The 15,608-nt window shown below is 38.1% G+C and overlaps 1 protein-coding gene across 1 annotated transcript in view; it reads right to left on the reverse strand.

Annotated features, from left to right (window-relative positions):
- The window catches only part of ADCY8 (adenylate cyclase 8), a 127,171-nt gene that overhangs the window by 68,314 nt on the left and 43,249 nt on the right, over positions 1–15,608 (reverse strand). The window contains exons 3-4 of the mRNA XM_035903425.1: positions 8,415–8,545; positions 5,592–5,703 (exon numbers count right to left, since the gene is read on the reverse strand). Of these exons, the coding sequence (XP_035759318.1) occupies positions 5,592–5,703; positions 8,415–8,545 (243 nt within the window). The remainder of the gene's footprint in view (positions 1–5,591; positions 5,704–8,414; positions 8,546–15,608) is intronic.

The following is a 15,608-nucleotide window of genomic DNA, read 5'->3' on the forward strand; positions in this document are numbered from 1 at the left end:
CTAGATGAATTCAGTGGCAGTTGATAAGAAATCTTTTTCCATATCACCTTAATCCAGAGCAAAAGAAAAAATGCAGATTTTTCATAAATTATTACCTCATACACGTGAATGATTTATGTTTAAGCTTATTAAAAATACCCTTAGTGACTGGAAAGGAAGCAAAGCAAATTGGCATAAAGGAGAACTGAAGAAATGAGTTGCTCAAATATTAAGTAACTGAAAGACTCAGTCAGAAACTTCATTAGTATTTCTTGTTTCCTTGGGCTAAATTTCTGATGAGAGGAAAAAAGTGATTGTGTTTCATAAGTTACACCACTTTTTCAATTCTGCCTGTGGTGAATTAATCACTTCCCCTACTTTTGAAGGGGGTCCTGTAGGCTGACGTACAGCCCACAGAAGAGTCCACACTCACAATTTTTATAATTTCAAGCTAAAAATGTAGAACATTGTGGATGAGAAATTATGGAGGCTGAACTGCAGAACAAAGAGATCATAGACATAAACCTCCTTTTAAAAGGTGGCCAGAGTGGGAGGAGGCAGGGACTCGGCCTTTGTGTACAATAGCTCAGTTCCTGAAACATTTGCCAAAGGTATAGGAAATCTAGATAAAAGGCCTTTCTCAGCATGAATGGGGTGTAGGCCAAAGTTCTTAATCAGCAGGCTGGTTTGGGGTGGGCTGAAGGGAGAGGTCCATGAAATTCCTCCTATTGCAGCTCTGTCACTGAAAAACAGAGCTGGGACCTTGACAAAGCTAGATGGAGGGAATTTCTTGAGTCCGGTGATGCAGTGAGAAAGGAGGATCAGGTCTGGGTCATGGTTGCAAGGACTGTTTCTATTTTTCATACACATAAAGGGAAAAATGTGGCATCCTCTTCCTGGACCAGAGAGTACTTAAATATAGCCCTATATTAATTTTTTTTTTTACATAGTTTAACAGATCATGTAAGGAATGTTTTCTTTTTTTTTTTTTTAAATAGCCTATAGGGGGGTGGTTAGGATTTCTCCAAGCTGACAGAAAAGTGTCAATTTTCCATTCAAAATCTACAGTTCCTCTGAGTAAGAAGTAGTTATTCTGGTTTATTGTATGAGAGCTGATGAGCCTGTAAAGAGATGAAATGTTTTACAGGCCAGTCATTTATTCTTATATGAAACCCATGGATTTTAATCTTTCAGAGGAAGATTTCTGTTTCAGCATCAATGCTTGATATTAAAGATGGGTCCAAACTCAAGTCTAAGACTGTGTGTTCGTTTTTGTGTATGTGTCTAAACTGAAATGCTGCAGCTTGATTTTATCTTTAGGTCTCAGTAATGTTGGACTAGATCTCAGCTGTTGTTGTGACAAAACTTACAGATGTGTGCTCCTCTGGAGTTTTACTCTTTGTCACATCTGAAATGGAATCTACACACAGTGTAGACACATTTAGAAATATGATCAAGAATTTAAATCATAGTATTGGCTGACATCTAGCACCGCAGAGAAGGCAGAGGAAAAACTAATGTCAAAAAGTACTATTATTTAATCAAAGCAGGACCTTTTTTAGGCTTAAGTGTCTTATTGAATGTCATCTTATTTCCTTTCTCTCCTCAAAATTTCTGCCTAAGGAAAATACTAACATTAATTAAGTTTATGTTTAGGCCTTTCAGTGGATGGATATAGAGGGAAATCTTTTCTTCAGTTCTGTTTTATGCTAACTTATTTTTCTTCCTTTCTAACTGTCACTTTTCTCTTTAATAGCTATAAATCTTTTACAAACACAGAGTGATTAGAAAGGGGATGTAGCTGTACATAACATAATATGACATTTCTTTCGTATAAGAAATATGGAACTGAGTTCTAATTTTTATTCAAAGTGTTCTGTGGTAATGATACAGATATTATGGAATTTGTGGTTATTAATTACATGCATCAACATATGCCATAATACGTGATGCAACCAACTGAAGATTAAAAAAAAATCTCAGAGCTCTCATTGTTTCTGCATTGCACAAGAAAAAGGAAGACTGAAAAAGAGAAACAAGAAACTAAGCTAAATTACATTCTTCAGTAAGCTGTGAAATAGTGTCTTCTTTAATATTATATGGTTTATATAAGATGATAGAGCAGATCAAACAATCCTTTATATGGGATTATAAAATACTATTTTTATTTAGAAGTAAATAAGGATTTATAAGGATTTTCCTTAAAATCTACAGAAACTGCCTCAGGCTTTCTGCAATCAATCTCTTTGCTTTGATTATAATTCTTAGTAAAACCCAAGAGTTTGAGTAGCAGTATCTATTTTAAAGAGTTATGATAACTCTAGTTAAGCTGATTAAGAACCAGTTAAGTAATAGATCTGAAATCTAGATGTGAATGTGTAATGCTTGTTAGTGGAAGATCCTTCTTAGGGAGGTCTTGAAAGGATTTACAGGCAAGTATGAGACCATTGCTTATAATATTGGTGGAAGGAATATGACTGGCAAAATGATCAATTACCATGCAGGTATGGTGGTCATAACAAGACAGAAAGAGCATAAAACCCCAAAATAATATGTTTCAGTGCAATAGTGTCATCACTGCATGTTCAGAAACGTGATCTTTGGGCAGTGATGAAGGAAAGAGAGAATAGAAGGAATGGTGACTGTCTGCCTCCACCGCAGTAGAGGAGGTTGGCCCAGGAACACTATTTTCAGTGCTAGTACCTATGCCTTAACAGAAATTCTGAAATATTGGAGGCGGTCCAGAAAACTAGTCCCAAAAAATTTTGAAGGAATAAATCTTACAGAGAAAAAGCCTCACAATGAGCTTGGTCTGTTTCTTTTATCAAAAGGAAACCTGAAAAGTGGCTTGATCAAAGCTCATAACTGTGTTACCAGAGAAAATCAGTAGTTACAAGATGGTTTTTTGTTTAGGAAAAACAGGTCATAGCAAGAATCAGTGGATGTAATTCAAAGTCAGACAAAATCAAATGAGAAACCAGCCGTACTGAATTAACAGTGAGAGTGTTAATGCACTAGAATAGACTCCCAAGATACACAAGTATTTCTCCATCTCCTGGGACCTTCAGCTGAAGACCTGTCATTTTTCAAAAAGATACGCTTTACCCAGGTGTGAAAGCTTCATACAGTACCAGCTGGGTAGGTTGATAGTTCATTTAAATCACAAGTCCTCAAAATTCGGGTCATGAACCAGTCAGTGTCCACTTCCAAAATTTTCCAAAGGCAAAGATTACATTCACTAAAGGATTTATGCCCTTATATTTTAGGCAGCTGTCACTTCTATAAGAGTTCACAACCCAGAGGGAGGAGCTTCAGTTTCCTATAAAGTGCAGAGGGAGTTCATCTCCTTGGGTTGTACAGAAACACCAAAAGCTATGTAGAGTTTCTGTTCTTCTCTAGGGCTGTTGGGCATCTCTGTTGTCAGGACATCAGGCAGGAATCATGACATCCAGGGTCTCAGAAGCCACAATCAAGGAACACAATTAAAATGCCTTTTTTTTTTTTTAATAAATTTTAATTAGTCATAGTTAGATCACTCTTTGTCATCAAATCTGTTCAATTTCTGCAGTGATTCTTCCCTCTGTCTTCTGCCTTTCAGAGGTTTGATCTAGACAACTGGATTTGTCAAGTCAATGATGTGTAGAAGGTAAAAGCAAATTCACAGACTAGGAAAGAAAAGTCATGAAGGAGCCAAAAGTTTTGAATTTAGTGACTAGGACATTCACTTGAGAGGTGACTGACCTGATGATGAAGTTTCGCAGAGAAGTTCTTTCATACTAAACTCTGCAAATTTCTGGGTAATAAATTCTTGGTTATGTTAGACAAACTGGTATATTTATTACTGTTTCTTTAAAATAAACTCACCTACATTTTTGGGACACGCATTCCTATGTGGGCACATTCAGTGTTGTCCATGAAGACTTATGAGTTTAGGACTGGGACAGAAGGATTTCTAGAAGGTTTAATTAGGAGATGTATGACAAATCACAGAGAAGGGGGAAACCTCTGGGCATTTAAAGAAGGAAAATTTTCAGTTCCTATGAAATATTAAAACCAAGGAGGGAGGATTCTCTGCATTACACTTTTAGATGTAAATGCCTTCCTTGTTCTGAACTCCTTTATTCGATCTAGTCCTTCTATACAAAATCCCTATTGGTTAAATATAGTTTATGGAATGATTAGAAAATATGGTTAATGATCATGAAAGAGGAATCTGTTCTACTATCTCTGCTAGGCAAAATTGAAATGTAAAGCAAGGCAATAAATCATCTTGTGTACATATTCTTCCTAAAATATTTCTGTGACATACATTTAATTTGGTTTAAAATATGTTTCTTCAGTTAGGGTAGCTATTTTTGTCAGGCTGTACAGAAGCAGACATTACTCTTACAAGCTTTCTAAAAGACAGGACTGAGGTAACTTCTTTCACCCTGCTCTGTTTTTAATGTAGATCAGAGCTGATGAGGTTTTTTTTATTTGCAAAACAAATATTGTAGATTGCATTTACCAGTTTGCCACTGTCCAGGCAATGGGTTATGGCACCACGCTGTACATGAGAAAACACATTGCTATTTGAGATAAAAATAGCTGACTCAAAAGAGCTTTGAATAATTATGGAAGTCTTGCCTTTCTTGACTTCAATTTGCAAGCTGAGACAACACCAAGGGTCTTACTGATGCCTGTGCAATACGTGCACAAACACTCCAAACCCCTAAACCAGAAATGTATAAAAATCAGTGAGGGATCTAGATGTGTACAACTGAGCAAGTCACTGTAGGCTCCCTTTATAGTAAATAGAGAGAATGGTCAATGATATTCAGAATGTAATTCCTGTTTTCCCATAGTAGGTGCTTACATTTGGTTGGATGAATTTTAATCTAGAATCCTTTAAATGTACTATATTGCTTAGCCTAGCAGCCTTATTAGCCAGCTCAGATGTTGACACCTAAAGATAGTCACATGAAATTAAACTTTAACCAAAGGAACATAAAAAAGAAAAGAAAACGCAAGCCTAGGAAAATTGAACATGTGTTCTGCTTGGTTTTCTGTGCTTTGTTTTTTTCCTAAACAGTACTAATTAACTAGCAACTACTTTGCCTAGTGTAATAAATTCCTCTACTGTGTTTAATTAATTTCATTGCTCAGTTAGACAGAATGCAACCTAAAGATTGTAAAACCTGCTGGTAAGTAACCATTGCAATGACTGTGGTGGCTGATTATATGACCTTTACATGACTAGGTCTTTTAACCTTCCTCAGTTCTTAGAAGAAAAGTCAAAGTAAAGTTATGGTCTTAAAAAAAAAAATATTTTCCAGCAAGGACCAGAACTATAAAACTTCCTTAGAAACTGTAGTAGGTAATCTGCTTTCGTACCATTCTTGGTCTAGCACTACAGAAGCACAAAGTTCTGTTGGCTATCTGAGCTTTCACTTGCTTTCACTCATCGCTTTTTATAAAACTTGTCACTGTCTTCCAACCTCAACGGCTGTATAAAATCCTAGTGGGGAAAATCTGGATAAATATGGTTCAGAGTGATCAGTGGGTTTTCCCCAAAGTTCCCAAATACAGAGCCGACTTCATATCCTTTTAAAAATAAACTGTAATTAACTCACATGTGCTAGTCGATCAAATCTGGCAAACAGTTCATTCAGCATACGGACCAACTCCTGGGCTGACAGAGTTGTGGAGAGGTTGGTGAATCCTTTAACATCTGCAAAAAGAATGCTAAAAAGAGAAAAGAGATTAATATTGCAGTCTATTTTCTTTGATAACTGAATGTCCTTTTACCTTCTAGACATTTGCTAGTGAACGATCATTTTAAAATCATGATACCTTTGCTCTAGACTTTTGGAATTTCTGGAGTACTGAATGTAAACATTGAAGGGACTAAAGAAATAATTTACCCAGCATGAGAAAGAGTTTTGCCAAAAATGTGTGTTATGCAATTTTGGATTCTCAAATCATTCAGTAAGATATAGTTAAGCCTTAATAAACACTGTTGTCCCTGTTTATCTGTGAGAGGACTGAGGCAGAGTGCACCCATAATACAGAGGGCTGTATGAACAGATACACTTGGCACCCAGCTTTCTGTTAATATCTGACTGGTTTTTGAGGGTGGGTTTATATATAGCTGTTTTTTACAGTGGGTTTGACTTCAGTGATTTTAATTTTTAGTGTGATTTTCAAGCTTTACTTATTGATATATGTGCCATACAAGACTCAAATCCTAAGACAACAGAGAGATTCATGTCAGTCTTGATATATACCAGGCTCAGGCCAGATTTATTGGATCTAATTTTAGGGACCTGAGTTAGAAGTATAGTACCCTCTATGTAAGGTATGAATCTTTATTTGGATGATTCCTTGTTCTTTCCATTGACTTCACAGGGAGCCTGGTGTGATAATACTTTGAATTTAGGTGCATCAGATTGGGTGCCTGAAGTTATGGTAGAATCTTAGTCAACAAAATAGTTGCAAAGAGAGCTCTAATCTATATTTCAGCAGCCAGTGAATTTTCTAGCCATGGAACATTGGCTGTTCAGTATACCTACATTGAGCACATGTGAATATAGAGAAACACACACACACACACACACACACACACACACACACAAAGTCTGTGGTGTGCAGGCTATCACCCAAACCAAAGAATGTAATAGCTCAGTACTTAGCTGCTGAAGAAAGGGAAGTATTGTCTACTTTAAAAAGTTGTAATGTTCAAAAAGACATGTATCATGCTGGCACAGACTGGAAATAACCCAAAGTAATCTCCTTAGCACTTCAAAGTCAACTAATAACTGGTGTTACAATCTGAGCAGCTGAAGACCTTTCATTTGCGTTGAACAAGATCACAATCTGACACTGTCTGAGAATCACTAATGTAACCAATAATAACTACAGTAATGATCAGGTGGGCAATAAAATATGACTAATGATAATTCAATTCATCTTCAAATGCAGGGGCTTGTAAGGGTTTGGGTGAGGATTAAGTAGGAGGCTCACAAACTGGGTAAGATTTTTACCAGTGAGAAAAATTAAAAGGTAAAGTACCGAACTACCCAAAGATAATACTGAAATACCCAAAGCTATAATAATAGCCTAAACTGATAAAAATAAGATTTTCAAACAACTAATTTCTACAGTTTTAATTATCACAATGACAAAATTCTCTAACTGGAAACTAATTTTAGGGATTCATATAGCATTGGTTTAGGTAGTGTTCAGTGCTCAACATTTAGGAAAAAAATAAGGTGAAAACCAGTTTTGAAAAGATCTAGCTTGTGGCAGCATGCATAAGTACCAACCAGTATCTGTACTCTAACAGAGAATCTTAATTTTAAATCTCTTCCAAGCATAATTTATGTTTCAATTTTTCACCCCTCACTACAACTCTTTTCCATTCAAGAGGAATGGCCATCTTCTCCCTATTTTGATTCCTCTACAGCAACACTTACTCTGAGAATGAAAAAGTGTAATGGAAGACATTTTAATTTAGTGCAATTCAAACATTTTGTAAGGGTCCTTGATACTTTCCACTAGATATAATAAAATAATATCTCTGAGCTACTGCAAGGGCACAGAAGCAGCAGATAATCAATTTACTGTTTTGCAGAAGTTCAGATTGTGTTTATTGAACTTGTCCAGACAAAGTTATATTTGGGTTTCATCAAAAGGCAAAGTACACGCTTTCTTAGCAATCTGTCTCCCATCATATCCAAGGACACTTATTTTTCACTTCCTTTAGTGATGGACACTCAATCATTTGCCCTTGCGGTTTGGGACAAACTTATGGAAAATGTTATTGGCTTAGCTAAAATTTCTGATGGCCGGGAACCACAATAAAATCAGAGCCTGTGACATCATGGAATGGAAGCTGATCATTCTGGTGTAAATATAGAATTAGGACTTACTACCTTGAGTAGCAGCTCATAGGGTAACTATCACCTTCCCACTAACTAATTTCAGGAGAGACAAGATTTAGAGAGGGGAATAAAAAAGGGAAATGCAATAAGGAAAATTACAATAAGAATGATTGAATGAAAATGGCTACTAAACAGAGGAGCCACATGACTTGTTTGCATCTTTGAGAGCATCTTACAGTTCTCCATCTCATTTCTCAGTGTGTGGCGCCAACCAAAAGATTGTAGCAGAATATGTGTCCATGTGCAGGCAAGGCTCCCCTTTCTGTGTGACCCTGGCCACTTATTTAAAGTAAAAAAATACACAAATGGTCCAGGCCCAGTGTTCAGTTCAAATGGGTCTTGCCACGGCAAAGGCATCCAGCCATCCTGATGAGTAAAAGAAGGCACCAAAATGCTTATCTGCTTAGGGATTAAACAAGGGCACACTCAATTTCTAATTTTTGAATGAATAAAACAACGGAAGGCAAACTCTCAAGCAAGAGGCACTTAGCAGAGAGAGGCTCCTCCACCCACCTGACATTCTCATAACGATGAATGTAGATCTTATGAAACTGGTGTTGCAAATGTTCATCTTCTACATTGGTCATATCATTTATCATTTCCAGGACTACAAACCGTGGTAAGACAGAGAGCACCAGCCGTTCCTAAAACAAAAAGGAAACCTAAGTGTCAGTATCAGTCTGAATTAGTGCTTCACAGGAAACTGATTTAGCTCTGTCCTATTTAAAGATCTGGGTAACTGGCAATTTAAGATGTGACCATCCCCTCTAAAAATTCTAGCTCAGACCACTTGTGATAATTCACATTATCAACCTGAGTCCAGAATATGGACCCTTCTCTCTCTGCTTCCCTTCCTAGATGTTCTTCCCTTTAATGTTTTAAGCTTACTTGTTGATTATTTAAAGATCCATCCTACTTATTACCTCCATTACAAGCTTCTCACTAAACAGCACTTACGAACATGTCAAGCACTGCATTTCAGGCAGTCATAGCTTGATTAACAGATAGGCCAGAGGAAGTTGAAAGTCCTCAGCAGCAAGTAGGTTCAGATTTTTATTGTTGCTTATTTATCAGAATTTACAGACTGTATGTTTAGCATCCATCAGCTGTACAATTAATAATAAAACTGGAGAATAAATAAAGCAAAAAATGTGCAGAGGAACCTGCCTACACCTAATGAGATGGACAGCATTTAGACAAAGCTTAGTTGTATTGTCAGAGGTTAAAGACAGGGATAATATAAACTCATGCACACCTAAGAAATGTTTTATGAGAAAGATTTAGCCATAGACTAGTTTGTATGTTAATAGAGTTACAATAGTTAACAGGAACTAAGTTTTAAATTGACTCAGGAATCTCAGAGTCTTCTCAACAATCTGCAGCTTTGAAGTGCTTACACCATTTTGACAAATGGGACTGGTTTTCAAAGTTCCTTGAGAACTCTATATGTAATCTTAGAAATAAGCATTTTTATGTGTCAGTGAAACAGGTTTCCAGGATGACTCACTTGGCTTGTAGCCCACTTCACCTCTTTTTTGAAGATCACCCCCAGGACCATTTGTGGGCTGAGCTGTTCTGCTGACCCAGAGCTGACGGCTCTTTTCCCAAAGTCCTCGTACGACCTCCCTGTCCCATAAGGCATTCACATCTGTTCACATCATACAGTAAGGGCTGTACAACAGCAGCCACCAAATCAATTCATGGAATATATAGACTTCTTCCACACCCAAAGTTATGTTGGTGTGGGGAGAATGGGTTGTTCTGCAGATGACAGTGTGCTGCTGGCCATCTTTTAGGCCCTAAGGCAGCAGATAGGTAGTCTTTCACTAATTCATTGTATGGACAGAGCACCTGTTGAGAAAGAAGAGACTAGTTTATTGGGATGTTTGCATAAGGCGTTGCTCGCATACATTCTCAAATCTCCCAAAATGAACAGTTGGTTGCTGGTGGTGGTGGGAGCCTCCATTGCAAGGGTCCTTATGGCAGTGTCTACAGCTAGATCAGCAGAGACTCCTCACATGACTGTTCTGCTCAGTTCTTATAACCTGGCTGGCCCATGATACCATGTGACAACCCCAGTCCTACATAATTCATCACTATTGGTATATTTTAACCACATACTAAACAGTTCTTAAATATCTAAACTACTTACAAAAGACTAATTCCATAGACCATTTCTGCAAGGACAGCTTCTATTGATATTTACAAATGTCTTATCTATGCATCATTTAATCTGACACTCCACCCAAAATATTAATTAACACACTTAAAGCATATAAATGGATCTAGACAAAGCAGGAGCTGCATCTGGGCATTTCTAGAACTGCCCAAAATTCCCAGCTCCTGTACGAGTCTGTTAATGTTTAATTGTGAAGGTTCAATCAATCTCATGCATTCAGGCTGATCTCAAGTTAGTCCATTGTGTCCAGCCAGTCTATATAGATGAACGGCCAGGAAGCTGCTGGATCACACAGAGAATTGGTGATATAAGTCTAATTTGTGAGTGCGCACACATCTTTCGTGCTAGACCACAATTATAAAAATCATTCTTCAGTTATGCTTGTAATTCAAGTCTCTTAGCTCTTTCCACACAGGTAGATGTGTTGTACGGTTCTTCTGAGAAGGGCTGATGCTTCTGCTCATGTGCAATAGCTCCAGTCATTTGCTCTGCTGCTGGAGGAAGGTGCATGAGCTCCCTGAGCTGGCATTTGCAGTTTGTGCATCCAGGATTCAGGGCTAGCATGTCTCTTGATTGACTTATTTAGATAAGGAAGAGTGCAAATTAATTTATATAAATCCATTCAAACTGGCCCTTTCTACTAGGACAAGAGAACGTATTCAGCATTTCCAGTGAGCTTTGCCTGTGTCTTAGGAACACTCAGGAAGAGTAAACCTTTGAGACAAGTTGAAGAGACATATGATTATATACATGTACATGATTATTAATAATGTGTATTATTAATGTATGTTAGTAGAGTATCAGTGTATATTAGTTTAATATTAGTGCGTGCATACAGTACATCAGTGAATATTAGTGTACACATATGTATTGTATTAGCGTATATGTATACATATAGACAAAAGTGCTGTTTTCCAGCCCCTGTCACAATATAATGACTAACCACATTTAAGTAGGGCCAGGCAAGCCCTCTAAAGTTTATTGAATTTTTTCATGAAAGCCCTAGATCATCCCCTGAGAGATTTTACAATGTCCCTGTTTCAGTGGCTCATCAGTTTGACAGCTTTGGCAGATTTTGCAAGTATCCCACCCAAATCTGTTTCTCTGCAAATTAAGCTTTCTTTTTATCCTTTCAAAGTGGGTATGGATAATCATTGATTGCCTTCCTCTGTAACAACCTTTCAGTACTGAAATACTGTTACTGTGACCACTGTTGGAATTTATCACTCCAAATCACTCTGAGGCAAAGCTAGCAGTTTTTTACTGAACTGGCTCCAAATTATTAACCAGCTTTTGGCTTACAGGATTGCTAATAGTGAAATCCTATTGAACTAAAGAAGAGAATGTCAGTTCTGTAAGCTACTTATCACTAAATTTCGGATGACATTTTGGGGAATAGGATAGGTCTAGGGAAAGCCAGATGTGAACTTCCAAATTGGGCACATATGGAGACTGTAAAGAAGTGGAAGACACCAATGAAGAAAGTCCTTCCAGGAAATGCCCACAGAAGAAATACAATGCAGTGCAAATCTCTTCTTGTATTTTCAAAGCAGTTTAATGATACTAATATGGAGAAAACACCGATGATAATACCAACACATATGGGGGGTGGAGGTGGTTTCCAGACCAACTCTTCCCTTTCATGCTTAGGAAAGGCAGCTATTTCCATAAACCCTTTCTCCATACCACTCCACCCCACCCAATGCACTTTAAGGAAAGCCCTTTGCAAATCTGGGAATTGAGATCAGTGTTGAACCCAGACATGAAGTTGGAGCAAAAAGGTATCAAGAAATCAGTTTCAGAAAAGAAAATGTCCAAAAGTTTTAAAATATCTTTACTGAAAATTTGAATATGGCATAAAATAAGTCATTCAAAATAATGTCATATAAATATTTGATGAGAAAAAGCGTGAGTCCTGGAAATAGCTTTATAATTTTTAAGATACTTAGAAATTCTAATAGATTGCAGCTCTTTAGGAGTAAGCCTTACTCAGGCTTTTAAAGTGTAAGGAAACAAATGCTTCATCACCACTCTTATCAAGAAATTCTTAACCGAGAAGGAGCTGCAAAGTAGGATGAAAGCTCCATTCCAGGTGAGCCCTGTTGTAGGACAGGGCCCATCTTATAATGTTTAATTACTAGTATGAAGCTAAGTTATCATAAACATGGTAAATAGATGGGGTTTGTTTATGATCATTTCTAGGCAGGCTTGATCTAAATCTTAACATTAATTTCTGATATTTTTTTTTTGTCAGCTAAGCCAGCCTGGTCTTGCTTTGTGTCTTGTTCTAGCCAGACAGGTGAAAAATTCAGTCTTGCCACCACTTCTTGGCAATGGCCATTTTCTTTGATTCCTATGGCCTTAACTTGGACTGAAGACCTTAACTTATACAGCATTTGCATTTTCTATGCATATTTCTTACTTATTCCTTACATTAGGAGCAGTTTTTTCTTCTGTTTGTACCTCACCTCTCAGACCTCAGAAGAGTTTACATCTCCTAAAAGTCTATTTTGGTCACATTCAGGACAACTATGAAGATAAAAGGCAATTTTAGGTTTATTTAGAAGAATATGGTTAATTCTTGTACTATCTGTAAGGAAAGCACCATCCCTACTGAGTACTATACAGTAAATACAAGTGAAAATACACTCCACAGGCAATACAATGCTTCTTGACTTTGAAATCCTAAATCTTACAAAAGGGAAGCATTTTGATTTTGAGCTTTCAGGTTCTCCTATCACCATAATGGTATCTTGGCATTTAGCTTGGCACTGCTTAGCTTTCTTTCTGGCTGCAGCTGGTTACTCCCATGGTTGTTTTAGCACTCTCCAGCAAGACGATATTTAAGGATGAAGACCGAGCCACTCTTCACAAGTACAAAAGTACGTAGCACCCAGGAGTCCTGGCTTCAGTTCCTCCCTGCGATATCAGTTTTCTTGTGGAAGATTAAACATGTTACACGCCCTTTCTGTTTTCTGCCAGAGAAACTAATGTTGCTGCGAGGCAACTTGATATTAGGAGAATATAACATAAACTAATGTTCTCCAGGCTGTGGGGTATGTCCCTTCTTGAGAGGGAAAAAAAGTTACTCAGAGAGAACAAGACAGAGCAAAGCTCTCTGATAGGTGGAATAAGAGAGAAAGGCAGAACCATCATGAAAATGCTGGGTTTGATGCCAGCAGGATTAGATGCTGTGGGTGAAATGTAGTCATAGATGAAACGTCTGATAAACTGAAGGAATCCCTCCGCAGCATTCAATAGGAGGCAATATCTTTTCTAACTTACAACTTTTGTGGTGAAGATCATGAAGAATTCCCACTCTGAGCAGTCTTCATCAGTAGTCAGCAAACAGTCCTCAGCTACGCTGGAAACACATTGTGGATAAACACCTTCATTCGTCTAGATGGCAGCCCCAGCTGAGGTGAACTGTACGTTTACTTAAGGCAAAACACACACTGCTAATAGCTTCTGCTGGAGTTTGTAACGCTCCACTCTGAGATGGCAGCTTTCTCCTGGGCTCCTGCCCTGATAACATGCTAACATGGAAGTTGAGAGAACCAAGACTCTACTAATCCTTAATCCACCTTTTCTACAAACCTTTACTAAATCAAGGGCTGCCTTCAAGAGAGAGAGGGGAAAAAAAATATGCCAGGCAGTGAAAGCTGATATAGAGCAGGCAGTGAGCTATCATGCAGTGAGCTCATCCTTTATTCTGGTAAAAAGCCCAGCTCAGACCTTCTGCTTTCCCATACAGGTTGTACTAATTTTAGCACATCTGCATCGTCTTGACTTTTTTCCACCCTTCCCACCTGGGAATTCTGTTATCCTCCACTCTTATTCTGATGTGTAAACACTGGATGTGGTGCTTGTGACAGCAGAAGAAAACCAGTCCCTCAGGAGGTCCTTTACACTTCTGAAAACCCAGGTTTTCACAATGTCTAGCCCTAAGGTAGCGCCACTCTCAAGTTAACATCCCATGGCATCTTAAGATGGCATGTTTGGGAGCAGCTGCTGATTGATATTCCAGAAACCAGAAATATTTTTGATATTTTGTGTCCTTCAGCCTCCTATAAAAGAAGGCACTTAGGTTATATATTTCCTTATTCCTTCACTATTAAGATACATTGCTCAATATGACCATATAATAAATCCATCCTTTGAACAAATCAGATCAGTCTTTCAGGGAGCCATGTGATTAAAGTGTTCGATGAGTTCCTGTGAAGATACTTTTCACTGTAAAAAGAAATATGCTATTTCCTACCTTATCCTTGTAGGAAGACAAAGAGGAATACAAATGCAAAAAGAAAAGAAGATGAAAGAAAGAAAACAGAAATCCTGGTTATTATTGAACTGCTTATGAAATCTGTGATAAGAGAACATTAAGAAGACCATTTCTTCATAGACATATGGCTAAAAGGGAGAAAGTCCTTTTTTTCACAACAAGGAAAGCTTGTGTTCCATGTTTGCATTCACTTAAGAAGGTATCAAGCGATGGCTTTAGAATGTTTATTTAAAATAAAACATAGTTCAATTGGCACATGTTCACTAAGACAAGAAATATGTGCCCAGCACATTTCAAATCTTAACCTTCATGCTACTCATTAAGGTAAGTTAAACGTTCTGGGCTGCACATAAGACCTGGCAATGATCCATAAAAACAGAGGTTAATTAGTATGCTTCTGCTGCAGTCCTCCTCTATTAATACTGTAGCATGTGAAGAGCTCTTGTCAGGATCACAACTGAAAGCACAGATGCAGCTCATGTCACTATTCTGTATTATGTGTGTCATGCTATAGAGAAATACTACAAGAAAAATAATGTATAAGTGTGTATGTGTATGAGTATGTGTCTATATAAATTTTTATGAGGCACTTCGGCCACCAGTCAATTTTCTGGTGCTGAAACGTTCAAAGGACAGAAAATTCTTCCCTCTACAGGCACCAACTGCCCTTTGCTGTTCCAAGCTGCTCTTACACCACTCCGTAAGACAAATCGGCGGGGAAGATGACCGGCGTGGCTGGACAGAGCCCTACTACTGCAACTCAGGAAAAAAAGGAGAGCTTACCAGCTGTGGAAGAAGGGGCAGGCAACCCAAGAAGAGTACAAGGATCTTGTCAGGTCATGCAGAGAGGAAATTAGAAAGGCAAAAGCCCAGCTGGAATTTAACCTGGCCACTGCTGTAAGGGATAATAAGAAGAGTTTTTATAAATATGTTAACAGCAAAAAGAGAGCCAGGGAGAACCTCCATTCTCTAGAGGATGCAAGGGGGAACATTGTTACTAAAGACGAGGAAAAGGCTGAGTTACTCAATGCCTTCTTTGCCTCGGTCTTTAATGGCCCGATGAGTTATCCCCAGGGTACCCAGCCTCCCGAGCTGGAAGATGGGGATAATGAGTGGAATGAACCCCCCATAATCCAGGAGGAAGCAGTCTTTGACCTGCTATGCCACCTGGATATCCACAAGTCTATGGGACCGGATGGGATCCACCCAAGAGTGCTGAAGGAGCTGGCAGAGGAGCTTACCAAGC

This window comes from Egretta garzetta, unplaced genomic scaffold, assembly GCF_000687185.1.
Source record: "Egretta garzetta isolate BGI_Z169 unplaced genomic scaffold, ASM68718v1 scaffold50, whole genome shotgun sequence".
NCBI classification, from domain to species: domain Eukaryota; kingdom Metazoa; phylum Chordata; class Aves; order Pelecaniformes; family Ardeidae; genus Egretta; species Egretta garzetta.